This window comes from Amborella trichopoda, chromosome 10 (assembly GCF_054954075.1).
Source record: "Amborella trichopoda isolate Santa Cruz 75 chromosome 10, AtrichopodaSantaCruz75HAP2 v2.0, whole genome shotgun sequence".
In the NCBI taxonomy this organism is placed as follows: domain Eukaryota; kingdom Viridiplantae; phylum Streptophyta; class Magnoliopsida; order Amborellales; family Amborellaceae; genus Amborella; species Amborella trichopoda.
The window spans coordinates 30,060,928-30,088,856 of NC_142345.1; the positions used below are offsets into that span (position 1 = coordinate 30,060,928).

The 27,929-nt window shown below is 40.1% G+C and overlaps 1 protein-coding gene across 1 annotated transcript; it reads left to right on the forward strand.

Annotated features, from left to right (window-relative positions):
* Positions 1-1,734: 1,734 nt before the first annotated feature.
* LOC18429738 (auxin transport protein BIG) lies at positions 1,735-27,929 on the forward strand. Its single transcript, XM_011623490.3, has 14 exons — positions 1,735-2,306; positions 2,485-2,594; positions 6,720-6,885; positions 7,066-13,172; positions 13,330-13,947; positions 14,030-14,210; positions 15,146-15,380; positions 15,919-20,499; positions 20,957-21,179; positions 21,482-21,880; positions 22,171-22,314; positions 22,791-23,822; positions 25,418-25,900; positions 26,457-27,929. Exons 1-14 carry the CDS (start codon positions 2,066-2,068, stop codon positions 27,255-27,257), a joined length of 15,321 nt encoding a protein of 5,106 aa, XP_011621792.2. The 5' UTR covers positions 1,735-2,065; the 3' UTR covers positions 27,258-27,929.

Sequence of the window (27,929 nt, forward strand, 5' to 3'; positions counted from 1 at the left end):
AAATTGACAATTGAAAATTTGGAGAGCTGAATTGGAATGGCCTAAGTCAGACTTAGGGGGTTCTTGGATTTGGATGGTTCCAAATTATGGGAATGCTTCCGGTCACGTAGAACCGGGCAATTAATTTTTGAATAGTGAATCGCTCACTTCATTGCAAATCTACAAAGGACTTGGGCAATTCTTGAGTCTGGAGCAATTATATTTCTTCTTCTTTTTGCTATTTTAGGGCTGATAGCTCGGAATCGGCGAGACGATCCGCTCCCAAGTGTCTAAGTTTCTGGGTGTTTAAAGGTAGAGGAAAAGAATAGGTTGGGGCCCCGGTGGTTTGGGAGGCAGGAGCTTTAACATAACATCCCACCCTAAACACTTTGGCGTAAACACTTTGGTTAAATTCTGAAACCAGTGACCCTTCTCTTTTAAAAACATTAGTACTTCCTACTCCCACGAAAATTCTAATCCATGGTCCTTACTTTCCTTTCCTAATGCACCTTCACAAAACCAAGTCATACCTTGCAAATATAACAAAGCCTCAAAATTTATCGTGAGTTTCTTGAGTATAAACATACTGTTCTCTTCAATTAGACAAAGGGAAAATATATATTAACTAGTGTTTGTAAAAATGTCGATTTGGATCAGAATTGGATGATCTGGATCATGTATTAGTGGAACCAATTTGGCTCATGTCAGAGCCGGTCCCCCACATGTTTTATATTTTTTTACTATTTTTTTATTAGCCAATTCTCTCAGGTTGAGAACCTTGTACAAGTAAGGCATTGTTTACTCCTTCATGTAAACTCCAATACAAGAGTGTGTGTCTCTATATAGATACTATGAGACTCTCCTACACCCATGTGAGTAGGACTCCAAAGGATCACCATTAGTTTTTGACACAGATCTCTAAAAAACCCATTCACCCAAGTCTACACTCATGTGATAATTTTCTAGAGATCTGTGTGAAGATTTAATGGTGATCCTTTAGAGTCCTACTCACATGGGTGTGGAGAGTCTCATAGTATCGTTACTCTCATATATATATATAATTTTGAGAATATAACCTACCTCAATTAAAAAAGAAAAAAAATTCAAATCACACTTTCCATGCACTTGAAATGAATAATGTCTCAAGATTGAACATATACCATCTAATATTTAGAGTGTGAGAGCTAAATGGTGGAGAACTCAGAATTCAAAATTTCTCTTTTGTAAAACTCATCTAGTGATTCTTAGGTAGTTCCCAAATTTTTAGATTGAAAAAGTCCTTGCAAGTAGGTCTTTTACCCGAAAGAGTATGAAACAATATATTCCTGAGGAAGTATCGTATACATGCTCTATAATTAAAATGGCATCAGTCGTTTAGACTCTTGAGTTTCCAACCATGAGTAAGAGCAATTTGCAAATATTTAGATATTCTTTGAGGAAATACTCAAGAGAAATGAAAATTAAAAGTTAAACCTCTCGTGTTAATAACAATGTAGACCATTTTGAAAGGGGATTTGACCACTTAAACGAGCAAGCCTTCTTGGGATCCCTATTTTTTTTTTTGAAAAAAAACTATTTCATACGAAATATATTTCTTGTGAAAAGTATCTTTTGTAAATTATTGTTTAGAGTCTTTAGACAACATTTATATGCAACTTAGAAGATAAATTTCTACCTGGAAAATGGATTAAATGCAAGGAATCTCTACTGAGAAGAACATGGAGCATATATAGATAGAAAGAAATAGCTGGCAGAAGACGAAAGTAGAAAGAGTTTTATTTATTCAATTCTATAAGAAAATTTAAGGAAGAAATTAATATTTAGCATTTGGAGAGGAAAATGGAAACGCGTAAGGGATTCTTTGGTCATTACAAAAAAGTCGAGGTTCCCACAATCCACTCTCACTGCTCTCTTCCACCGCCTAACCAGAAAAACCGCACCTTTAAATTCACCCTTGAAAATGGAGCTTCTCTTCTCAATTTAGTGGCGATTTTTTGGGTACCTTTCTCCAAATTTGGTGGCGATTTCTGGGGTTACACAGGCACTCAAGCACCCGGTCCGTATGTTGTGACCAGAAGCTTCAGCCATGGCTGAAATCAAGAAGCTTCTGGACCTTCTCACTGAAGAGAATGCCATGGTCGATCTCTCTCAGAGGTTGCGATCGGATAATGCAAAATTAGGGTTATCGGAGTTGGCGTCCATCATAGAACAATCCATTAAAGAGAATGATGATGGAAAATTGGTGTTTCAGATATGGAATGAGTCACAGATTGAATCCCTTTTGTCAGTTGTAAGTTATGTTGTATATACTACTCGCTCACTTACAGGTAACGGATTTATCGGCCATTGTGATCTGATAACCCCGAAATTGATTCATTTTCTTGTAAATTTAGTTGTATGAGTTCAATTCTCCGATAGTCTCTTTATTGGGCGTAGGACATGTTTTATCTTTCATATATTTGGATTTAGAGTTTATTTTGATTTGTTTTATGATTCTTTGCTCAGTTGAAGCTGCAGAATCAGCACTTGTTAGGGTTTTTGAGAGCTCTGTGGAGTTCTGCATTTATTACGTTGAGAAATGTGGACTTAATGGTGATCATGGGGCTGATTTACAGGTTAGTTATTATTTAACTGTATTCATGATTTATTTTACAGTAATCTAGTTTAACTTCTTAGTTTTTGATTTCAACTAATCTTCTAATTATTTGATAATTATAATTATTTCTAGTTACTTCTCATGTATAAATTTCAATTATTTCCTTTTTAATATATAAATATTTCCTTCTTTTTTTATGTGTATCATGGTTCTGCATTTTTTGGATCACTGAGGAATATATTTGTTTATATTGAATTCTTGGACACTCCTTTTTCTTTTTTTTCCCTTTCCCTGAATCAGGAGAAGTCTTCTTTGTTAAATCACTAGTGCTTATAAGTTATAGAATGCACTGGAATGGCCTCTAAACTTAGTAAAATATCTGAATGTCTCCAAAGTAATTGATTGAATGTCTGGATTAGCTGAGGAAATGTTTCAATATCCATCTCTTCTTTCTTTTTGAAGAGAAATCAAAGTTGGCGCTATCTTAGGCATGCAATTTAGGACTAGTGCAATTTTAGAAATTTGGGACTTCACATGGGGGTCACAATGTGATTGTCATATCCAAGAGAAAGGGGCTTTACTATTTTGAGTGTCTCCAATGAGAACTCTACATCTGGACGAGAAACATTTTTAAGAAAATCATTAGTAAAAAAATAAAATAAAAATATTATCAATTGATATCTTTGTCATGTTGCTTGGAATTTTACGTATATTTGTGTTCCTGTTAAATAATTTAGTTTAGTCTTGCACCCAAACACTTGTATACATCTGATTCTCTGAACATGATATCATAGTATGCTTACTGGTCTTGCTCATTGGTGGGAACTTCATCTTAAATTTAGTTCTTTTTAGCTTCTTTTGATTTTTAGGAGGATGCCTACATCATGAATAAATAGGCCACTGCATCTGTGAGGTGAGGGTCAGATTTCCAAATGGAGCTGCAATAATTCCCAAGGATGCTGCAATCAAAATTGACGTTCGGAGTGTCCTTTTTTTGGCTTGTTCCACTGCACCTTAGGTCCAAGTCTCATCACTTTCATAGAAGCTAGCTTTTTGTAGTATTTGATTAATCCTCCCCCCAAAATAGCATAGTACTATTGATTAACAAACACTAAAAGGTTCATCATCAGCATCATAGTTTCCAACTTCTCAATTCGTATATTATGTGAGGCTAAGGAGATTACAGACCTTCTTTTCATTCATTTCACATTTGCTAGAAGGTTACACATTTCTTAGGTGATTCTATCGTCCAGTGTTTCAAAAAGTGCTAGGCGGCTGGGGGTGTCCATGCCGCCTAGCTCCTGGGTGGGCGCCCAGAACCTGGGCGGCCCTGTAGAAAGAAAAATATCTCTATAGTCTAACGTTATAAGTAAAACTGTATAATACATAAGAATTAGGGATTTAGGGCACATCAAATGTATAGTACACAAGTCCACATAGCATACGCTCCTCCATACTCCATAACCATAAGTCCATATAAAAAAAATCACTAACTTTGATTGCTCGATCTCCGAAGTTCCACCTCTAAGATGTTTCTAAGGACTCGAAATCTTCTAAAAAATTCTCTAATAGATTTATAAAACCTCCAAAACTAAATCTAATATCAATGGATGATGCTTAAATCAATTTTTCGTAACTTTGAGAAACCCTTAGATCCTATGGAATCACCTAAAACTAGTTTTTTTTGGGTTTTTCTCTCTAAAATAGACTCTAATGGGTTTTAGGCTAATGAATCTAAAACCCATAATTTTACCTCTTTAGTATTAAAAAAAATGACCAAAAAATACCCTCAACGATGGCCATTTCTGCCCCTAGGTGGGGTGCATGCCTGGACGGGTGGCCACCTAGGTAGGTTCCCGAGCGCCTAGGCGGGCGCCCAGGGATATCCGCCTGATTTGGCCGCTTAGGCATCGCCCAGGCCTTTTGGACCGCCTGGCCGGCCGCCCAAGCCTTGGGCGGTCCGCTTGTTAAATCACTGCTATTGTCAATGATACCTCTTTGATGTGGTCTGTGTTATCGTTGTTCAAGGGAGATGGTGTTGCCTTTGGATATTTCCATTTAGTGGTTATGGCAGGATGATGATCTTCTTTGCATAGAGTTCATCTTTGGAGCAAGGAGGGAGGTGGAAAAATATATAAATTTCGAAAGTGACCAAAGGGTTGCTATTGGGGCATAATATTATGAGCAGGCAGGTGAATGAAGTGCAAATTTCCTTGAAGGACAAGGATATAATCTTTTGAGGTGCGAAATCCATTAGTGGGGTCATTAAAGAGAGAAGAAAGATATTTGTCCTCTCCTTTACATATCAAAGAAGAGTTTAGCGGCATTGAGGTCATTGACTTGGTTTGAGAAGGAGGATATCACTAAGTAAATCCAAGCCAAATGCTTTGTAGTGGTATCCATGACTGAGGATCAGGGATGCTGAAGTTAAAATCTGCCCGGGTCAAGTGTGAGAGGGTTGATCACGAACTGTGGTCTCTTGGGATTTATGGTGTATTTGCACTCCTCTTGACATCAAGGTTCTGTTGAAGCAGAAGTTAATAGTCCTTTTACCGGATTTGGGCCATACACTTCTTGTACCCTCATTTGTTGAATATTATTGTTTGATATCCAGCCATAAACAGTCTTTCATTATCATAGTTACGGAGAGAATCTTAGGGCGTATATGGTGCTGCTCCATTGTGTATGCTGTAATTTACCCGATTAAGGGAAGGGAGCTATGGGAGCACCTCAGAGCCTTGGCACAGCAAAACAACCTACCATTGGTTGTAATTGGGGATTTTAGAAGCTGCAATTGAGGAAAAAAAGAGGGATTCATTCGGATTTGAAAAATCAAATCAATTAATTTGTATTTCTTTTCCTCGTCTCTACGAATGACTGGATTGGAAGAACAGACGAAGATGGGGTGAGGTGAGAGGCCGCAGCAGTGGAGCATAGCGGACACATTTTAGGAGATTTTGAGGTTTGTAGTGTCCTCTCACAACCCCTAGATATGCGAATGGTGTATCTCATTGCATAGCTTGATTGCAGTTGGCCAGAGACATTGTAATTTGAGGGAAATCCATCTCAACTACTCAGCTGTACCAATTGTGAATTGAGGTGTTAGGTGATGTAATTCATTTGTATCTGTGCCTGTTTGCTTAATAATGAAATTTTTTATTAATAAGGAAAATGATGTCCTTTAAGTCTAAAATGGTTTCCACAAATGAGATAATTGGATTCGAAATATTGTTCAAACAAGGAGGTTGGGATTAACCGCATGACTAAGCGATAACACTCAGCAGGTTAGTTACAGTTCATAAGAAACAAAATGTTCCACATGTGCCACATACAAAACAAGGAAAAGAAAAAAAAAAACACAAAACAAAGAAAAATGTGAGAGAAGTAATGGGTCAAGAAGCTAGGATTAATGAGAGTGGGATTTTTTGTTTAGGCAACTTTGGACCGATTTAGGGAATGTTATAAATTCGCAAGATCATGAAAATGTTTGGTGAAGATACAGGGGGTTTATGATCCTGCTCTGTTGAATCTATCGTATCTACAAGCAAAAGAAAAGCATATCCATGGCCTTTCCGAGGCTGTAAGGTCCATGAAATGCCTGGAAATCTGGAGAATATGAAACCGACTAAATCTCTAAAGCTTGGTCCTCAATTAGTTGGAGCACTTGGGGAATGTCTGTGGGAGGAGTGAGCGGGAACAGCAAGATCAGATACCATGAAGCGAAGTCCTTCTCAATAGAAATTTGCTTCATGAAAACTTTCTAGGTTCTTTTTGTAAATTTTATTATGATTGATGTTCTCATCTTTATGAGGCCTTCAAATGCAACATAGATTCCATTACTCATCTTGTTTTGTTTATATCTCAGGCATTATCTCTTTTTCAGTTGTAAAAACAAAAACAGTCGGGCTGCATTTCTAGGCCATCTACATCAACTCTGCTTCTTTCTTATGTCAACCTCTGAGTTTTCATGCTTTCTTCTTTTCCATTTTGGGGTTGATTATTATCTTGAACATATTCTCTAAATCAAAACTGAAATGATAATGCCGGTGTCTATTACTAGGCTATCACTGACGAGTTTTCTTTATTGACCATTTTTCAAGTTTTATGCTTCTCTTCATTTCTGTTTTTGGCTGTGTATTTGCAGAAAACTGTTATACACCTGCTGGAAATAGCTCTACTTGATAAAGTAGATACTGATTTAGATTCAGTGAAGTTAGATTCTCCGGCTGTCCTTATGGAGTGCTTGCCAGTCATCCCTGCTAATTCAAGCAGGGTGAAACAGGACAGATACATGAAGTGTACCCTGCGAGGTAGTAAGTTTAGTGCAAACTGTGTAATTTGTTGTTTTGTGCTTTTGGTCCCTGGCCTCCCCCCTCCCCGGGCCTTAACGTGCTTTTATCCCACTCAGTAGTTCTGGCTTCATGCTTTGCTCGCTAATTTTACCTGACCATCCATCATTTGCTGACTTCTCCCTTCTTGTGTCAATTTAGGGATCAATTGTTCAATGAAAGCTGAGCCAGTGGACACAGCTATGCTTGCTTTAGCTTCTGAGTATCTTCCAACGAATAGGCAGGTTTCCCTCTCAACTGAAGATGTGCCCCATCAAGACTGGAATAGCATGATATCTCTTTCACAGCATTGGGCAGTTGTTCATGGGAAGTGCATACCTCGCCTGATTAATATATGCAAAGAGCTGTTAAAGCCCTCACAGCTCTCTGATGAACACAAAGGAGATTCACATTTTCAGTCAATAGTAATACTTTCTAAAAGAATTCTATCATTAGTTGCAAGGCTTACAAGGGAAGCTCCATATGTTGCTTCTGATGTCGAGTTGTTACTTCAAGCAGCAGCCTTGGCTGAATTATTGCCTGAGTTGTTTAAACACAGGCACGACGCTCTCAACTTTAATTCTTGTGCTGAGGAGAAAAGAATTGAGCATCACCTTATGATACTAATGGAGGACTTCTTTCATTTTGTTGAAGCTGTTTTTCATAGTGACAACGTCTTCCTCAATATAAAGACATGTATTTCTGCTTCTATGTTGAACATCTTGGATACCCAAGTATGGAGTTATGACAAACACAGTTCCATTCAAAAGCCTCCATTGGTTTATGCACCTCAGGTTATCATGTATCTGTTGAAGCTCATTGGAGAAGTGCGTACTCAGACATGTCAGGTGCTTAGTTGGAAGCAGAAATCTGATATAAACTCCGTTGAAAATTTCATGAATTCAGAGATTGGTGTTGCTCCTTCCTTTAATATTAGCTCCGAGAAAGTTTCTTTGGTTGAAAGATATACCAGTGAACAGCTTCTTAGGCTTATTTTTCCTATCGGAGGTCACTGGCTTGATGATTTAATACATCTTGCCTCTTTTCTTCATTCACAAGGGGTGAAATATAAGGTGAAAAATGACAGATTGCGCCAAGTTCGTGCAAAGAGTCCTGCTCCTTCTGACAAGGATCCTGCAGTCAGTCATGAAGATGATGCTTTGTTTGGGGACCTTTTTTGTGAAGCTGGCCATCAGGGTGGGATGACTGATACTCGTGGTCAACCACCTGTTGCCTCTGATATGATAAATATTGGCACCAACATACCCCTTCAAGGTGCTATTGAGCTACTGACTTTTCTTAAAAGCTCCATCTTTTCCCCTGAATGGGATAGTTCTGTTTGCAAGGAAGCATGGGTGATGCTTCATGAGAGGCATATAAGCATCTTACTTTCCATGCTCCAGTTCCAAGTTTGCCTGTTTGACGAAGGGATACCCAATAGTGCAGTTTCGGCATGCCAGAAACAGCTCGGGCATGTTTCTGATGTAAGCTTTGACCTATTGTACAGCCTCCTTGCACGCAGAGCTTTATCCAGGTCCCTTGAAGAACACCTTGCTAGCCAAATTCTCAAGGTAGAGAAGGGACACTTTATCTATAATGACCATACTCTTGTTTTGTTAGCTCATGCTATGATTTCTAGGGTTGGTCTTAGTGGGACACATTTTAGAATCAAAGTTTTTGAAGCATATATTGATTTCATTCTTGAAAAGGCAAATGATGTGTGCTCAAATTGCCCCAGTCTTGGAGATACATTTGCAGGTGTCCCTTCTCTTTTCCACTTTGAAATTCTTCTTATGGCTTTCCACTCGTCCTCGGTTTCGGAGAAAGTTTCCTTTGCAAAGAGGGTGTTTGATGCTCTTCAGTCAGTAAGCCATACTCCAGCTGAATTCAGCTGCACACTATTGACAGCTTGGTCTTTGCTAGTATCACGGTTGATTTTGATTCTGCGTCATATGATCTATTACCCATCAACATTTCCTTCGTGGCTTCTTTCACATATTCAAACCAAGTTGAGGGAAGTGCCATCTCGAGGAAGCTCTTCTGGGATTGTAAATGATCGTTTACTATCATGGGTATCCACTACCATACAAAGTATCATGGCTGTATGGGTTAAAGATCGACCAGTACTCGGTAATTTGCTTCCTCTACTGATAGATGTTGTTCCTGTTCCTAATTCAGCTTCTTTAGATGGCCAAGTCCTTCAAGATCTAGGTCTGAATCAGGATGATGTACATGATGCCTTCTCACAAATATTAGGATTGTGGAAAGGTAAGAAAGCTGAAGCAGTGGAAGACCTCGTTCTTGAAAGGTACTGTTTTCTACTTTGTTGGGATACACTATCTTGTATTAGGTCTCCATCAGTGAGAGTTGACTCTTGGAGCCTTGATTTGGGAAGAATGGATTCTTTCATTCAATTCAGCCATTTCCTGGTAAGCAAGGCTGACGTTACCAGCTATATTGGTAGTGGAAACTTCACAGAAGTTGTCACCAGTGTCCTTCAACAGCTTAGTACTACCCATGAACCATTTCAAGTTGAAGAGAGAACTTGGGACTTTTTAAGGGATGGAGCTTGGCTCTCTCTGATTCTTTCTTTGCTTCAAGTTGGCATCGGGAGGTTTTCTGAAAAGGATGCATTGCAAGGAGTGGAATCACGTTGGGTAGAAGATATACACGGGGGCAACTATTTCTTGTCGATCGCCGAAAGTGTTGTGGTTGCTTTGTTTCAAAATAACCAGGTTGGATCCGTGATTGAGTGGCTTTCAGTTCTATTGCATAGATATTTGCACGCCCTTCAAGAGGCATTTTTTATGGCACTTGATCCCCAGGAATGTGAGGTGGGCTTGTTTTCTTCATTGCTTCTTCTCATACAATCTGGATGTGAACAATGCCCAGAGGCTGAGCTGCTGGAGAAAATTGGAGCCAGCCCTGCCCTGCTAGAATATCTGTATGGTCTTGGGTCAAAATTGAATGAGCTTGTTGAGAGAGAAGATTTAGAGAACCTGAATCGAGCGTTCCGCAGATCCTTGTTGCATGGTTTTCCATCACATTTACAAACTCTTAGTGGGGCTCTTCTTGCTTGTATTGTCTCTGTGGAAGGGATAATCTGCACATTCGAGAGCTTAATCAAGGTCAAAGATTCTATAGGGGCTATACATATAGACGATGATGTGCTGCTCCGTCTTCTTGATTCAGTCATGATGGTTAAACTTGGAAGAATTTTTGAACATTTACATGGAAAGCTTGATGTTATATACAGCTACTTTTCCCCATCTGAGAAAGGGAACTTGGATCATAGTGTGTTGTTCTTACTGAAGCACATGGAAAATTTTCTCAAGGAAGTGGCTTCCAGAGAGAAAATAAACTTGGGTGTTCTTGAAGTTCTAATAAAAAATACTGTTGATTTGGTTGACCGCATCAGGAAAGACCCAGCTAAAGTTGACAGTCTAAAATGCTATTTGGGCATCAACAATGACAAGAATAAAGAAGCCAAGAAGCTTTACCCTGTACAGAATGGCAATCTATTGGTTCTTTTGGATGTCTTGGATACTTGTCACACTGAAGCTGTGAGTATGAAGATTCTGCAATTGTTTAATGATCTTTTGTCTGGAGAGCTTTGTTGTAGCCTTAAAGTGGAAGCACAAAAGAAATTCTTGGGAATGGATTTGGCTTGTTTATCCAAATGGCTTGAAAAGAAGTTGTTGGGATGCATGATTGAAACTTCAGGAGGAGTTTTGACAGCCAAAGGAAGCCCTGTTGCACTTAGAGAACTGACTCTGAATGTCATAATCTGCCTTGTATCACCATCTTCTGAGATTAATTCGAAAGAACTTCGTCTTCACTTTGTTGAAGCAATGCTTATGTCCCTAGAGGATGCGTTCATGCAGTTTGACATTCATACAGCCAAGGCCTATTTCAATTCTATCTTTCAGCTCTGTAATGGAGAATCTTCAATGAGGCATCTTGTGGAGAAAACTGTGAGGCTGAAGGAGAAATTTTTGTGTGATGAACGATTCCTGGAAGGCTTAAAATTTCTTTTTGGTTTTCTCTGGAGTATCCTAAGTGCATGTGGAGCTAAAAAAGGCACTGGGGATAAGTTTCCAGGTAAGCATTGGTCGAGCAGTAGTTCTGGAGCTGCATCCACTATTCCTAGAACAGTCGGAAGTGTCTCAAGCCAAGGTTCAGAGACATTGGTTCTTCCCTCAAGTCAGGAGTCTGGTTCTGCTACGGTTGACTGCGATACAACTTCAGTTAATGAAGATGAAGATGATGGTACATCAGACGGGGAATTGGCTAGTGTGGACAAGGATGATGATGATGATAGTAACAATGAAAGGGCCCTTGCATCTAAAGTTTGCACATTCACTTCAAGCGGCAGCAACTTCATGGAGCAACACTGTTATTTTTGTTACACATGTGATCCAACTGTTTCCAAAGGTTGCTGTTCTGTTTGTGCAAAGGTGTGCCATCGAGGTCACCGTGTTGTCTATTCTCGCTCGAGTTGTTTCTTTTGTAATTGTGGGGCAGGTGGTGTTAGAGGAAGCAGCTGCCAGTGCTTGAAGCCTCGTAAATATACTCCTTCCAATAGCGCTCCAGTTCGAGCTACAAATAATTTTCAGCCATTCCTTTCTTTCTCTGAAGATGGAGAATTACCTCCTGATAGTGATTCAGATTTTGATGAAGATGGGCTTGCAGACATTGAGAGCTCTTTCAAATTATCCATCCCAAAGGAGGAACAAGAAGGACTTGCACGCTTGCTGATGAATCTTGATGTTGAGAGTCTGCTTATTCGGCTTTGCAGTAGATTACTACCAGCTGTAACAGGCAGAAGAGAGTGTAATCTCTCAAAAGATCAGAAAGTGGTGTTGGGGGATGATAGGATTTTGTCATACAACACTGATCTTTTGCAACTGAAAAAGGCATACAAAAGTGGATCATTGGATATGAAGATCAAGGCAGAATATTCAAATGCAAGGGAGCTGAAAACCCATCTGGTTAATGGTTCCCTAATCAAATCTTTGCTCAGTGTTAGCAGCCGTGGCAGACTTGCTGCTGGGGAGGGTGACAAAGTTGCAATTTTTGATGTGGGGCAGCTAATTGGACAGCCATCAGTTGCACCTATAACAGCAGATAAGACCAATGTGAAGCCTCTTTCAAAAAACATTGTTCGCTTTGAGATAGTTCATCTTCTTTTCAACCCCGTGGTAGAAAATTATCTTGCTGTTGCAGGTTATGAAGAATGCCAAGTCCTTACTGTTAATCACCGTGGGGAAGTGACTGATCGTCTTGCTGTTGAACTTGCTTCTCAAGGTGCTTATATTCGGCAGATAGTTTGGGTCCCTGGTTCTCAAGTGCAACTGATGGTGGTCACTAACACTTTTGTCAAGATCTATGATCTGTCTCAAGATAATATAAGTCCCATGCATTACTTCACCTTGGATGATGATCTGATTGTGGATGCGACACTTGTTACTGCACCTCAGGGGAAAATATTTCTTCTTGTTCTCTCAGAACTTGGTCGCTTATTCAGGCTTGAGTTGTCTATGGGAGGTGACGTGGGGGCTAAACAAATGACTAATATCATCGAACTTGATAAAGCTCCACATTCGAGAGGTCTTTCTTTGTACTTCTCATCAACCTTCCGATTCCTTTTCTTGTCCTATCAGGATGGTACTACCTTGATTGGCCGCCTGGATGCCAATGCCAAGACTCTTACTGAAATATCTGCCATTTATGGGGATGAGCAGGATGGTAAATTGAGGCCCTCTGGGCTGCACCATTGGAAAGAGATGCTTGATGGTAGTGGTTTCTTTGTTTGCTTCTCTTCTCTAAAGTCGAATTCGATACTTGCTGTATCTATAGGCGTCCATGAGTTACTAGCACAAAACTTGCGACATACTGGAGGAAGCTCATCACTATCTCTTGTTGGTATAGCCGCATACAGGCCTTTATCGAAGGACAGAACCCACTGCCTTGTTCTATATGATGATGGAAGCCTGCAGATATATTCAGCTAATTCTTTGGGATCCAATTCTGGATCGAATTTGACCTCAGATCATGCCAAAAAATTAGGATCTGTAATCCTCAGCAGCAGAGTATGTTCTGGTTCCAACCCAGAGTTCCCTCTCGACTTCTTTGAGAAAACTGTTTGCATTTCACCTGATGTGAAGTTGGGAGGTGATGCCATTAGAAATGGTGATTCAGAGAGTGCTAAGCAAAATTTGGTATCGGATGATGGCTATCTAGAAAGTCCCAGCGCTTCTGGTTTTAAGGTTAGAGTCTTATTTCAAAACTCACAAACTGAGTCTTCTTTCATATGAGTTGGCGCTAATTACTTTTTTTTATTTAGGAAATTGTATACGTGTCTTTTTTTTTAAATTAGAATATGGGTGTCCGAATACTTGATGACCCCCTTGCTTTGTTTTGCAGATAATCGTCTTCAATTCAAATCCTGATATTGCCATGGTTGGTTTCCGTATACATGTCGGAAATACTTCAGCAAGTCATATTCCTTCTGAGATCACCATTTTCCAGAGAGTTACTAAACTGGATGAGGGTATGCGTTCATGGTATGACATCCCATTCACTACTGCTGAAGCACTTTTGGCTGATGAAGAATTTACAATCTCTGTTGGCTCGACCTTTAATGGCTCTACTTTACCCAGAATAGATTCTTTAGAAGTTTATGGTCGACTTAAGGATGCCTTCGGTTGGAAGGAAAAAATGGATGCTGTTTTAGACATGGAGGCCCATGTGCTTGGTGCCACATCTGGGGTTTCTGGGCATGGAAAGAAGTATCGGTCATTGCAAGCTGTTTCACTGCAAGAACAGGTTATAGCAGATGGACTTAAGCTCCTATCTGCATATTATTCCTTGTTTAGGTCTCAGGCATGCGCTGAAATTGAGGATGCAAAGATAGAATCCTGTAAACTGAAATGCAAGAAGCTATTGGAAACAATATTTGAAAATGACAGGGAGATTATGTTACAATGTGCTGCCTGCCATGTTCTTCAGACGTTGTTCCCAAAAAAGGAGATGTACTACCAGGTATGCATCTCTGTGAGGCTTCGATTAGCAAAGACTTTGAAAATATCATTTGAGCAATGTTAATTATGATTTTTTTTCTCAGGTCAAATATGCTATGCGTCTTCTTGGTGTTGTAAATGCTTCGCCAGTCCTTGCCTCAAGGATAGGAATTGGTGGAGCAACAGCTGGATGGGTAATTCAAGAGTTAACAGCCCAAATGAGAGCTGTGTCTGTGATTGCTTTGCATCATAGATTGAGTTTTGCTGCTTTTCTGGAAACTCATGGTAAGTCCTTGAAATTGCTTCACTTGAAATTTCAAACTATATTTGCTGTAATATCACGAAGAAAAGCCGTACTGTTTACCTGTTCTAATTTAGTTCTAAAACTCAGATTTGGCTCAAGACTCACCATAGTTGTGAGCTGAGTGACTCGGTAAGACTTGGCTGATTATTGAAACATATCCAATAAAGAAAGCCATTGTGAATCTTGGACCTGTCTTTAAATCTCAGCTACTATTCTGTTGTTACGTACAAGCTGCAGACAATGTTGGTGTATGACATGGATGCCTTGTCTGACACGGTTCCCATGACAAATCCTTGACAATTTGTCATGACATGGCCGTACAGCATGGATATACCAACATGTACAAATGGGATACCTATCCATAAAATTAAAATTTCAATTAACATGTTAATTTTGCAAAAATTAGAGCTTGTGATTACTATCATGCAATGCTTTGTTTGTTCCAGTTCATTTATTTGCGAAAGAGCTGATTGATGTATATGATAGGTCATGTATAACTTGGTGAGTGATGCAATTACAATGCAATTCATGATGTAAATTATGGTTTAAAACATTTTTATCATTTATTAAATTAGTTTATATAATATTGATACATTTGTGTGAAGGACAGTATGGTCTTTATTCCATTTTTTTTCCCTTTATCCACTGCTGTATTATTTATTTATCTGAGGTAAAACAACTTGTTTGGACATAAAAAAATAGCATACAAAATATACTTGGTATGGACCTTGGCAACTTAACGTCTTTAAAAATGAAACCTGGTAGGTTTTGGGGTAGGTTAAAGCTTCTGAAATGTTCCAGGGAGGAGTGAAATTTAAGTGCAATTGAAAATGAATGAGTTCCCTTTGTGACATGTCAGGACACTTCTTTTCTTGTGATATGCGTGCCATTGCCACATTGATTCTCCCTGTTACAGGTTCTGGCGTAATTGATGGACTTATGGATGTTCTTTGGGGAATACTGGACTTGGAGCAACCTGACACACAAACTATCAACAACATTGTCGTACCCTCTGTGGAGCTGATCTATTGCTATGCAGAATGCTTGGCTTTAAATAGAAGCAATGCATCTGGAAAATCTGTCGTACCTGCTGTTCTGTTGCTCAAGAAACTTCTTTTTGCTCCTTACGAGGCTGTACGGACTTCAAGCAGGTGTTTAATTTGTATCCAATTTGTTTGATTGTAGTATTTTAACTAATGGTGCGGTTTGTATAGAGCCTATGCTCTAAATGGTGCGGTTTGTATAGAGCCTATGCTCTAAACAATCAAATTAGAGCCTACCATCAAATAGTGTTGAAAAGTGTGGTTTCAATACTGGAAATCTTTGTGGTAGCCTTAAAATATATTTTCATCTTTATTTATGAAGTTTAAAGCTTCAAAATTAGTGTAGATTGACATATCTACGAAAACTTGAAAATATTGAAAATTGACGGTCCAAAAATGCGTTACAAAATACACTATTTCCAAAACTTGAAATCCATTTTTTTTTCATGTCCATACATCTTGATGACGAGATGATCAATTTGAGGATATTTGGGTATCAAAACAACCTCTTCTAGTGAAATTTTTGAGGTAGGCTCTAATTTGATTGTTTAGAACCTTGGCTCTATATAAACTTTTCCCTTTAACTAAACCTTGAGGCATTAACTGTTTTCATCTTTTTCATTTTCTTCCTCTCCCCTTTTTTCAGCTTGGCTATATCATCTAGGCTGCTCCAGGTTCCATTTCCAAAGCAGATAATGTTGGCCACTGATGATGTTGTGGAGAGTAGTGCATCAGCCCCTGTAGCTTCTGATCCAACCTGTGCAAATGGTGGGAACACACAAATCATGATTGAAGAAGACTCTACCACATCATCTGTTCAATATTGCTGCGATGGTTGCTCCACTGTTCCTATACTTCGAAGATGGCATTGTAATGTTTGCCCTGATTTTTATCTATGTGAAGCTTGCTATGAAGTAATGGATGCAGATAGGCTTCCCCCACCACATTCTAGAGGTAACCCTATGTCTGCAATTCCTATTGAAGTTGATTCACTTGGGGACGATGGGAAAGAAATTCACTTTGCAATTGATGAACTAAGCGATCCAAGTCTACTTCATGGCACTACCAATAACAGTGTGCAAAATTCACCTCCGTCCGTTCATCAATTGGAGCATAACGAATCTGGAGAGTTCCCGGCTTCTCTAATTGATCAGAGAATAGTGACAATTTCAGCTGCAAAGAGAGCAGTGAATTCATTGTTACTTGGCGAGCTGATAGAGCAGCTGAAAGGGTGGATGGGAACAACTTCTGGTGCTCGTGCTATACCCATTATGCAACTGTTCTACAGGTTGTCATCTGCAGTGGGTGGACCTTTCATGGATAGCTCAAAGCCTGAAAATTTGGATTTAGAGAAATTTGTGAGGTGGTTTTTGGATGAGATTAACTTGAGTAAACCTCTTATACTTAAAACGCGTTCATCATTTGGGGAAGTCGTTATCCTTGTGTTCATGTTCTTCACCTTGATGCTTCGAAACTGGCACCAGCCTGGCAGTGACAGTTCTCTACCAAAATTGGGGGCGACTTCTGAGACACAAGATAAATCTGTTTCCCAATTGCCATCATGCCCCTCGACTATGGGTTCCTCATCTGCAAATGATGATCAAGACAAAAGTGAGTTTGCTTCTCAGCTGGTTCGAGCTTGTTCTGCTCTTAGGCAGCAGCCTTTTATCAACTACCTTATGGATATACTACAACAGCTGATGCATATTTTTAAATCACCTTCTTCCAATCTTGACACTGGGCATGGATTATCATCTGGGTCGGGTTGTGGTGCATTGCTCACTATTCGTAGAGAATTGCCAGCTGGGAACTTTTCTCCTTTCTTCTCAGATTCATATGCCAAAGCCCATAGGTCAGATTTTTTTGCCGATTATGACATGCTTCTGTTAGAGAATACTTTTCGTTTGGTATATGGCTTGGTTAGCCCTGAAAAAGTAGAAAAATCTGGGGAAAAGGAGAACGTCTACAAGGCTCCCATCAACAAGGATTTAAAACTAGACGGTTATCAAGATGTCCTTTGTAGCTACATCAGCAATCCTCACACAACATTTGTGAGGCGGTATGCGAGGAGGCTTTTCCTGCATTTGTGTGGAAGCAAAACCCACTATTACAGTGTAAGAGATAAATGGCAGCTATCAAGTGAAATCAAGAACCTCTTCAAGCTTGTAAATAAATCTGGTGGTTTTCAGAACCCTCTCCTATGTGAGAGAAGTGTGAAACTGGTTAAGTGCTTGTCTGTGATATCTGAGCTAGCAGGGGCTAGACCAAGAAACTGGCAAAAATATTGCTCGAGGCATGGAGATGTTCTCCCCTGCTTGCTGAATGGTGTCTTCATTTTTGGTGAGGAGTCTGTCATCCAAGCTCTTAAACTTTTGCGCTTGGCATTTCATACAGGGAAGGATACAGGCCAAGCTCAACAGAAAGGAGAGGTGGGAGATGCGGCAATGGGCTCTAACAAAGCTGGAACACAATCTTCAGGTTCAAAGAAGAAAAAGAAATCAGAAGAAGGAAGTGAAGCTAGCTCTGAGAAATCTTATATTGACATGGAAGAGTCAGTTGAAATCTTCACTGACAAGGATGGGAAGGTCCTACAGAGCTTTATTGATTCATTTTTGCTGGAATGGAACTCATCGGCTGTTCGCCTTGAGGCCAAATGTGTTCTTTATGGTGCTTGGCATCATGGCAAACGATCTTTTCAGGAGACACTGCTGAAGGAACTTCTTCAGAAAATGCAATCTCTCCCCATGTATGGCCAAAATATCACAGAGTTCACAGAGCTCCTGACATCTTTACTGGGAAAGGGAGCTCCTGATAATGGTCTGAAACTCCAGGAAACAGAACTTGTAAATTCATGCCTGACTTCTGATGTATTGAAGTGTATCTTTGATACACTTCGTTCCCAGAATGAGCTTCTGGCCAATCACCCAAATGCTCGTATTTACAATACTCTGAGTGGCTTGGTTGAGTTCGATGGCTACTATCTTGAGAGTGAGCCCTGTGTTGCGTGTAGCTGTCCTGAGGTTCCTTACAGTCGCACAAAGTTGGAAAGTTTGAAATCTGAGACAAAATTCACTGACAATCGCATTATAGTGAAATGTACTGGAAGTTACACAATTCAATCGGTGATCATGAATGTGCATGATGCTCGCAAGTCAAAGTCGGTGAAGGTTTTGAACTTGTATTACAACAATAGGCCTGTTGCTGATCTTTCAGAACTAAAAAATAATTGGTCTCTGTGGAAACGTGCAAAGAGTTGCCATCTTGCCTTCAATCAAACAGAGCTGAAGGTTGAATTCCCTATTCCCATAACTGCCTGCAACTTCATGATTGAACTGGACTTATTTTATGAGAATCTCCAAGCTTCTTCTCTTGAGTCCTTGGAGTGCCCTTGCTGCAGTTGTTATGTCACTGATAAGCATGGGATCTGTAGCAACTGTCATGAAAATGCCTATCAGTGCGGGCAGTGCCGTAACATAAATTATGAGAATTTGGATTCTTTCCTGTGCAATGAGTGTGGGTATAGCAAATACGGTCGTTTTGAGTTCAATTTCATGGCAAAGCCAAGTTTCACTTTTGATAGCATGGAGAATGATGAGGACATGAAGAAAGGGCTGATCGCAATTGAATCAGAATCAGAAAATGCTCATAGGAGATATCAACAACTTCTGGGATTTAAGAAACCTTTGCTTAAGCTTGTATCTAGCATCGGTGAGAGCGAAATGGATTCTCAACAGAAAGATACAGTTCAGCAGATGATGGTCTCCTTGCCTGGTCCTTCTTGTAAAATAAACAGGAAGATTGCTCTTCTTGGTGTTTTGTATGGTGAGAAGTGCAAAGCTGCTTTTGATTCAGTGAGCAAGAGTGTCCAGACTCTCCAGGGCCTTCGTCGGGTTTTGATGAACTATTTGCACCAGAAGCATTCAGATGATATGATGGCCTCATCGAGATTTGCAGTTCTTAGGTCTCCAAATCATTGTTATGGATGTGCCACTACATTTGTTACCCAATGTTTGGAACTGTTGCATGTGTTGTCAAAATACCCACATGTTAAGAAAGAACTTCTTGGTACTGGCATATTGTCTGAGTTGTTTGAAAACAATATTCATCAGGGCCCCAAGGCGGCTCGCATTCAGGCAAGAGCTGTTCTTTGTGCATTTTCAGAGGGTGATGCAAGTGCCGTGACTGAGTTAAACAATGTGATAAGAAAGAAGGTCACATATTGCCTTGAGCACCATCGTTCTATGGATATTGCCTTGGCGACTCGTCAGGAGTTGCTATTACTTTCTGAAACTTGTGCTGTTGCAGATGAGTTCTGGGAAGCTAGATTGCGAGTTGCTTTTCAGCTGTTATTCTCTTCGATCAAGTTGGGTGCCCAGCATCCTTCTATTTCTGAGCACATCATTTTACCATGCTTGAAAATGGTATCTCAGGCTTGCACCCCTCCAAAATCTGAATCAGTTGATAAGGAGCAAGTGTCGGGGAAAACCACATCAGTTCTACCGACAAAGGATGACAGTAGTGGAGATTCACACTCATCTATAAGTGGCCTTGCTAATGGGAATAAGTCACAGTCTGTATCATCAGAAAAGCACTTGGATAGCTACAGGAAAGGGCAGAATATTCAGTTAGTAAGCTATTCCGAGTGGGAAAAAGGAGCCTCTTATCTTGACTTCGTGAGGAGGCAATACAAAGTCTCGCCGGCAGTCAAACCTATTCAGAAGTCTCGAAAAGACTCCCAAAGGGTCGATTATCTTGCTCTTAAATATGTCCTGAGATGGAAAACGCGTGCTTGTAAAGGAACGCTTAAGAGTGCATTCTCAACATTCGAACTGGGATCATGGGTTTCTGAAATAGTCTTGAGTGCATGTTCACAGTCCATAAGGTCTGAGATGTGCACCTTAATTGGTTTGCTTTGTGCTCAGAATTCATCTAGGCTGTATAGATTTTTGAACTTACTGATGGCGCTTCTTCCGGCTACTCTTTCTGCTGGGGAAAGTTCTGCCGAGTACTTCGAACTATTTTTCAAGATGATTGAGTCAGAAGATGCAAGGATGTTTCTCTCTGTAAAGGGATGCCTGAGTACCATATGTAGGTTGATAACTGTCGAGGTGGGAAATGTGGAGTCACAAGAAAGGAGCCTACATATAGACATATCACAGGGCTTTATTCTACACAAGCTCATTGAACTTCTCAGCAAATTTCTTGAAGTGGCAAATATTCGATCAAGGTAAGTCAAATTTTCCTGTAGTTCCCATCTCATGTTGAAGTCATTGAATTGATTGAAGTTTTGGCAAATATTTGTTAAAAAATATTTGTTAAAATGGGGTTAGACCCAATGCTGAAATGTGAATGCAGCTGATGGCAGACATCTGATTGTCAGCCACTTTTATCACCAGTTTTGGCTGTAATGGCCATAATTGAACCAAGATATGAACTTGGTTTTCTCATCCTTTTTATGACAATGGTGAATTTTCCTTCTTCATTTGAATCTAGGATTTGGGTGAAGTTCAGTCAAGAATCTGAAGAGATTCTGTAGTTGCCCTTTGATTTTCCCTTTAACTTAAATTCTTAATAGAAAATGAGTCTGAAATCTAATTTCAGCTTCAGCTCTGGGTTCTGAAGTTGAAGTTTGAAATGAAATCTTGGGGTTTTATGTTGCTTACTTTCTGTTGATGGTGCAATAGGTTCATGCGAGATGAGTTTCTGTCTCAAGTATTGGAGGTTCTTCTTGTCATCCGGGGTCTTGTAGTACAAAAAACAAAATTGATAAGTGATTGCAATCGGCTGTTGAAGGATCTCTTGGACAGTCTTCTGCTTGAGAGCAGTGAAAACAAGCGCCATTTCATACGAGCCTGCATTTCTGGTTTGCAGATCCATGGAGAAGAAAGAAAGGGACGAACATCTCTGGTATGGGGATAGATAAGCAGTAGTCTTTGTTTACTCTATTACAATGATGTAAAACTCCTGTTCCAGGATTTTTGTAAACTCCTTGCTCCCGCGTTAAAAAATTTCTTGTGATCAAGCTTGTTATCAGCTGTGTTATTGTTGACGATTCAAGTTAAACTGAAGTATTGGTTTGTATTAGTTTCTCTTTGTAGCTTGGGTTTCTTGAAGATAATATTGTGCATGCTGATGCTTATTGGGAGTTGTACATAACATACTGTCTTTATATTCGTCCTTCTCATGGCAGTTTTCTACTATGAATGCAGTTTATTTTGGAGCAGCTTTGCAACATGATATGCCCATCAAAGCCGGAGCCAGTCTATTTATTGATACTGAACAAAGCACATACCCAGGAGGAGTTCATCTGGGGTTCAATGACTAAGAATCCTTATTCCAGTTCAGAGATTGGTCCATTGATGCGTGATGTCAAGAACAAAATTTGCCATCAGTTGGACTTGTTAGGTCTCCTTGAGGATGACTATGGTATGGAATTGCTTGTGGGTGGCAATATAATATCTCTGGATCTCAGCATTTCTCAAGTTTATGAGCAGGTCTGGAAGAAATCACATAGTCAATCACCATCTCTCAGTACTGGCTTGCTATCTGGTGGTGGATTTACTTCCAATAGAGATTGCCCACCTATGACAGTGACTTACAGGCTTCAGGTCTGTTGTTCATAATTTGTTGTGTACGGATCTTACTTTCTTGTAGAAATTGAAATCTCTTTCAAACTTGGGAAAATTGATAATTAAATTCTCATAGATGTTCATTTTCTGCTCTGAGTTTATTTGAGAATTTTTTTTGTCTTGTCTATACGCTCTGGATTGCCTTTATTATCATTGCGTAACAATGCTCTATTGATGGCATTCTTCTTCCAGTAAGGCTCAGTTGTTCATTTTTAGCTGTTAACAGACCTGCCTCTATCTGATTTTTTGGTGGTCACTGACATTTACAGGGATTAGATGGTGAGGCTACAGAGCCTATGATCAAGGAATTGGATGAGGATAGGGAGGAATCACAGGATCCTGAAGTTGAGTTTGCTATAGCTGGTGCTGTGCGGGAGTGTGGTGGACTGGAAATAATTTTGAGCATGATCCAGGTATGTAAAGTTATTGTCATGTTATTTTTTCTTGAATTTCTCGACAGTCTTAGGCATACTCTTCCGCAATATTTGAGCAACAAAAGACATATCTCCTTGGTTTTCTGTCTCTGCTTTGTCTTCAAAAATAATATGTTAAGAGTCAATCCTTGATTAGTATGGGACCCTAGAAATAATAGACCTGTTTGATTCATTTTTCAGAAAAAGCAAATATTCCTCCAATTATCTGAATCTAAGACACCATAGCCTTTTTCTGAACGAAGCTGTGTATTGAATTTCATGCAATCAGGAGTTTTTTGTATTTCCTCTGTCTTTGACTCCTGGATCTTAATTGATATTCTGCTTATGATTCTTCTCCTTCTTCTAAGGAATTATCTGTTTTTGTGGATTTGGGACATATGATTATTAGCTTCAGCGTAGGAAGTTTCATTCCTTCTACTTATGCACTTGTTGTTTGAATTATTGTATGATGATAGCGGCTGAGGGACGACGAGCTCAAGTCTAATCAAGAGGAGCTGGGATCAGTTCTCAATCTCCTCATGTATTGCTGCAAGATTCGGGAGAACAGGCATGCCTTATTAAAGCTAGGTGCACTGGGCCTCCTCTTGGAGACAGCTAGGCGTGCCTTCTTTGTTGATGCCGTGGAGCCTGCAGAAGGCATACTCCTGATTGTTGAGAGCTTGACGATGGAGGCTAATGAGAGTGACATTGGCATCTCAGAGAGTGTGCTTGCTGCTTCCAATGAAGGCGCAAGCTCGGGGGCCGGTGAGCAAGCAAGAAGGATAGTCTTGATGTTCTTAGAGCGGCTTTCCCACCCTTCTGGCCTCAAAAAATCAGCAAAGCAGCAACGAAACAATGAGATGGTGGCTCGAATACTTCCCTGTCTCACATATGGAGAACAAGCTGCCATGGAAGTGCTGATACAGCACTTTGAGCCTCATTTGCAAAATTGGGGAGAGTTTGATAGGCGTCAGAAGGAGCACCAAGACAACCCTAAAGATGAGAGCTTGGCTGAGAAAGCAACTGCTCAGAGGTTTGCTGTAGAGAACTTCGTGAGAGTATCTGAGTCACTTAAAACGAGCTCGTCTGGAGAGGGACTCAAGGACATGATTCTAGAGAGAGGGATTACTGAATTAGCTGTCGACCATCTTAGAGAGAGATTTTCCATTGTTGGGCAGGATGATTTCAAGTCTAGTTTGGAGTGGGCAAGTGGTTTGAAGCTACCATCTGTTCCAATAACTTTGTCGATGTTGAAGGGGCTTGCAGTAGGCCATTTAAGGACACAAAGGTGCATCGAAAAGGGTGGTATCTTGCCATTGTTTCATGCTCTTGAGGGAGTTTCAGAGGAGAATGAGATTGGTGCAAGAGCCGAGAACTTGCTTGATACGCTAGCTGACAAGGAGGGGAAGGGGGATGGATACCTTGGGGAAGCAGTGCACAAGCTAAGGCATGCAACGCGGGATGAGATGCGGCGACGGGCTCTGAAAAAGAGAGAGGAACTATTGCAGGTACTTAAATTTTCTTCTATATGAATTCATTACGGGTGGCAAAAATAGCCAGTGCATGACTTTAGATGAATATTTTCATGAAAATACTTGTATTTCTTATGTTTGAAATCTTAATTCCCTTAAACGAGATACCAGAGTTCAAAACATGCTTCACCAAATAAAATTGCTTCGAATATATTTGCATTTACTTGGCAATTTGTACTCCATCATCAAACTTCTATAGAATCATTCAAATTATACTGAAAAATGCCAGTCTTTTTTAAGTGAAATAATTTCTGAAATATTGGTAAATCTTTTTTTTTTTTTTTTTTGAAGGATGTTACTTGATGTTTTGTAATCAAACCTGCTTGATCACTCATCAAAATAAAAAATTTAGAAAATAAATCATTTATTTTTTTTTGTAAGAGTAGTTGACATTATAAAAATAAGACCTATTGGATCTAGATTTTTTTTGGGGAACTATCCTTGTACCATTTATTTTTGGTTTCATATCTCAATAGACTCAAATATTCAAAATATATCTCCTAACCCTTTTACTAACTTTACCACTTTTTTAACTACTTTTTTAGCCCGAACAAATATAAAAAAAACATGCTCCCTTTCTCTCTTTACGTGATATATTCCCCCCAAATTTCACTCTCTTTAACATTCACCCTCTTTGTCTCTCTAACGAGGGAGAGAGTGTGAGAGACACGGGGGGTGCGAGAGTGGGAAACTAGGTAGAGAGAGATTTAGGGGAAAATCACGTGAAGAGAGAGAAATGATGGTGTTTAGAAATGATGTCTTTTTTATATTTGTTTGGGGCAACAAAATAGGTTTAAGGGGATAAAGTTAGAAGATAGAAAACTTAGAATTTTTATAACCCAAGATATGTTTTGAAACCTTGGGTCTATTGAGATATAAAACTTAAGAATGGGAGGTATGGAGATATTTTCCCTTTTTTTTTTTATTAACTTTTGTTTTGAAATGTAATTATTGGATCCAGAATTTCATTAGAAGTGCTGCATTATGACTAAGTCCTTGGTACCTGCCAAAATATTCAAGTTCCTACCTTTGTGAGGGTCAAATGACCTTGAACTCTTGAAAAAATCATAGACATGCATTCATTTTTGTGACTGATATCCTATATATATCCAAAAACGGAGATTTTTATTGAACTTTTGTTAAGCAAGTTTTGTGTTGCATATCATGCCAGCTAAATTATTATATCTGAAAGAGTAAGAAGCGGTAGGGACTTCTGAATCTTCTCTCGTTTAAAGCTTTTTTCTTTCCATTGTTTATGTGGGGCACTGGATGCAATTACAATACCACTTGGTCAATTGTTGAAAGAGAATTTGGGATATCACCTTATTTCGTGATGGCAAGTCTTTTATCATATTTCGATGGAACGTCACATACAGTAGTTAAAAGGGGCACCCACCATTCATTCTCTATGGCGGATGGTGGAGACTAACTTTACATTGGTTAATTTCCTAGTGGGTGCCACTGCAGTAGCCTCCACCATTTGATGGATACTCTCTTTGGATCAATGTGTACTTTCCTTTTCTTTATATCCATTTGACACATGCTTTTAACTTTTTATCCTCTCCCCTTAGGGTCTTGGGATGCGACAGGAGCTAGCATCTAATGGCGGAGAGCGCATTGTTGTTACCCAGCCAGCCATTGAGGGCCTAGATGAAGTCGAAGAGGAGGAAGGTGGCCTTGCTTGCATGGTGTGTAGAGAAGGATATACACTCCGGCCCAATGATATGCTTGGTGCCTACTCTTATAGCAAGAGGGTTAACTTAGGGGCTGGTGAATGTGTATACACAACAGTTAGCCATTTCAATGTCATCCATTTTCAGTGTCACCAAGAGGCCAAACAGGCAGATGCAGCACTCAAAAACCCTAAAAAGGAGTGGGAAGGTGCGGCACTCCGAAATAACGAGACTCTGTGTAATTGCATCTTTCCACTTAGGGGGCCTGCTGTGCCTATTTTGCAATATAGTCGTTGTGTTGTTCAGTGTTGGGATAACCTTCGCTCACTTGGGCGGGCTGATGGTAGCAGGCTGCGGCTTCTCACTTATGACATGGTACTGGTATGTTGACTTTCTCACTAGCCTCTGTATTTCTTTATTTAAAATTTGAGAGGAAGCACATATCTTTGAGGCACTCACTCGTTTGCTTCTTTGTTTCTACTCCCATTTGCCTAACGCCCCTCCCTCCAAAAAAAAAAGAAAAAAAGACCAAATTAGGCTGCGTGTCTCTTGGCTCATTTCTTGCATGATGTAGAAGAATTACATATTGAGAACTTGAAGACTTCTGATTTACCCACTTGTTAGTTTTGTTGAATTTTCATCGCAGTATTTTAATCACTTATAGTATGGTAGTTTTCTTGTGAAATTTGAGGTGGATCACTCAGTGATCCTAGGACACCCATAATTTCTTCGTTTGTTGTGTTTGCTCTCTTCCCATTAGCCTGCCTTTTCTCTTTTGATTTGTAACATTGTCAATTTCCTGTGAAAATTAAAACGGGCTGTTTGTTTTTTCATACTTTCATATGGACCCACATATTTCTTCAATTAGCCTGCTCATGTGCTTTATTGTGTGTGCATGAGAGAGAGAAACTATGCTCAGACCTACATCCTCTTGCAGATGCTGGCTCGATTCGCAACGGGTGCCTCTTTCAGTGCCGACAGCAAGGGTGGGGGGCGCGATAGCAACTCTCGCCTCCTTCCTTTCATGCTCCAGATGACCTGCCACCTCCTCAACCAACCTGGATCCACTCAACGATGTTCCCTTTCCAAATCCATCTCTTCCTATCTCTCTCAAAACCCATCTCAATCACAATTGGACCCACCAAAAACCCCTCCTACCCCTAAAACGCCTTCTCCCCAAAGTGATGAAACCGTCCAATTCATGATGGTTAATTCCCTCCTTGCTGAACCTTACGATGTGTGGGCCCACCATCGGCTTGCCTTTCTCCAACGCGGGCTCCACCATGCCTATGCCCAATACAAGCAAGGCAGATCTACCCACTTCTGCTTCTCACCCGAATCCAGCCATCTAAAAGATGATCCAGCAATGCCTGGCTCCAGTAGTGGTGAGGACCTCTTTGCAATAGTGCAACCAATGCTTGTATATACAGGTCTCGTTGAGCAGTTACAAAGATTCTTTAAGCCCACAAAGGTTTCCGGAAAGCAGGAATCAGGTGCCGGGAAACCTGAAGCTGGAAAAGAGGTGGAGTTGGAGGGGTGGGAGATGGCGATGAGGGAGAAGCTGCTCAATGTTAGAGAGATGGTGGGTTTCTCTAAAAAAGTGTTGGGGTGGCTCGAGGAAATGCAAGGGGCTGAGGATTTGCAAGAGGCTTTTGATGTGGCTGGAATTTTGGTGGATGTTATTTCTGGTGGGTTTTCAAGTGTTGGGGAGTTTGTTCGGGCTTCCATTGCTACCTGAAATTAGCATGCAAGTCGAGAAGTTGTGAATGGATGCCAGAAAATAGTGCCGAGGACTCAAGTTGTGGAGGCAGGGAGATAGAGAAGAGATGAGGAATGGCATGGAGCTATAACTTGTTGGGGGTTTTTACTAATTGTGCTTTGGCTGCTTTTACTGAACCTGGAGGATAATTGTTCAGAGATGGGAGTTTCTTTGTTATAAAGGTCTCTCTCTCTCTGCCTTGAAATATCTCATCTATGAACTCTTTCCTCTCTCACATTGCCTGACCTTTTATTCTTGCACTGCCATTCCCATCTTCTTCAGTTCCCGGGGGTGGAGTCGGGACGGTATACGAAATGGAAAATTCATTCTCACATTATGGGGGTTTGAGCTGGTTTGAGTTTGCCAAGGAGTTGGCAGTTTAATTGAATTGGAAAAGAAGGGTTTCTAGAGTTGGAGGCTAGAGGGGTCGAAAGGCAAAAGAGAGCTAAAGGGGTCCAAAGGTCATAGAAGAGATCCCAAAATGGACTGAAAGATGGGTTTTTTACCGTGAATAGGGTTAGTAAGTGGCCATCCCCAAGTAATAATTCTTGTACATCTCACTGCAATGCGTACCACATCGTGCGCGATTGGGAGTGTATCATGTATTGTATTGCGATCATGATCAACTATAAATCTTAGTATTTCGAGCCA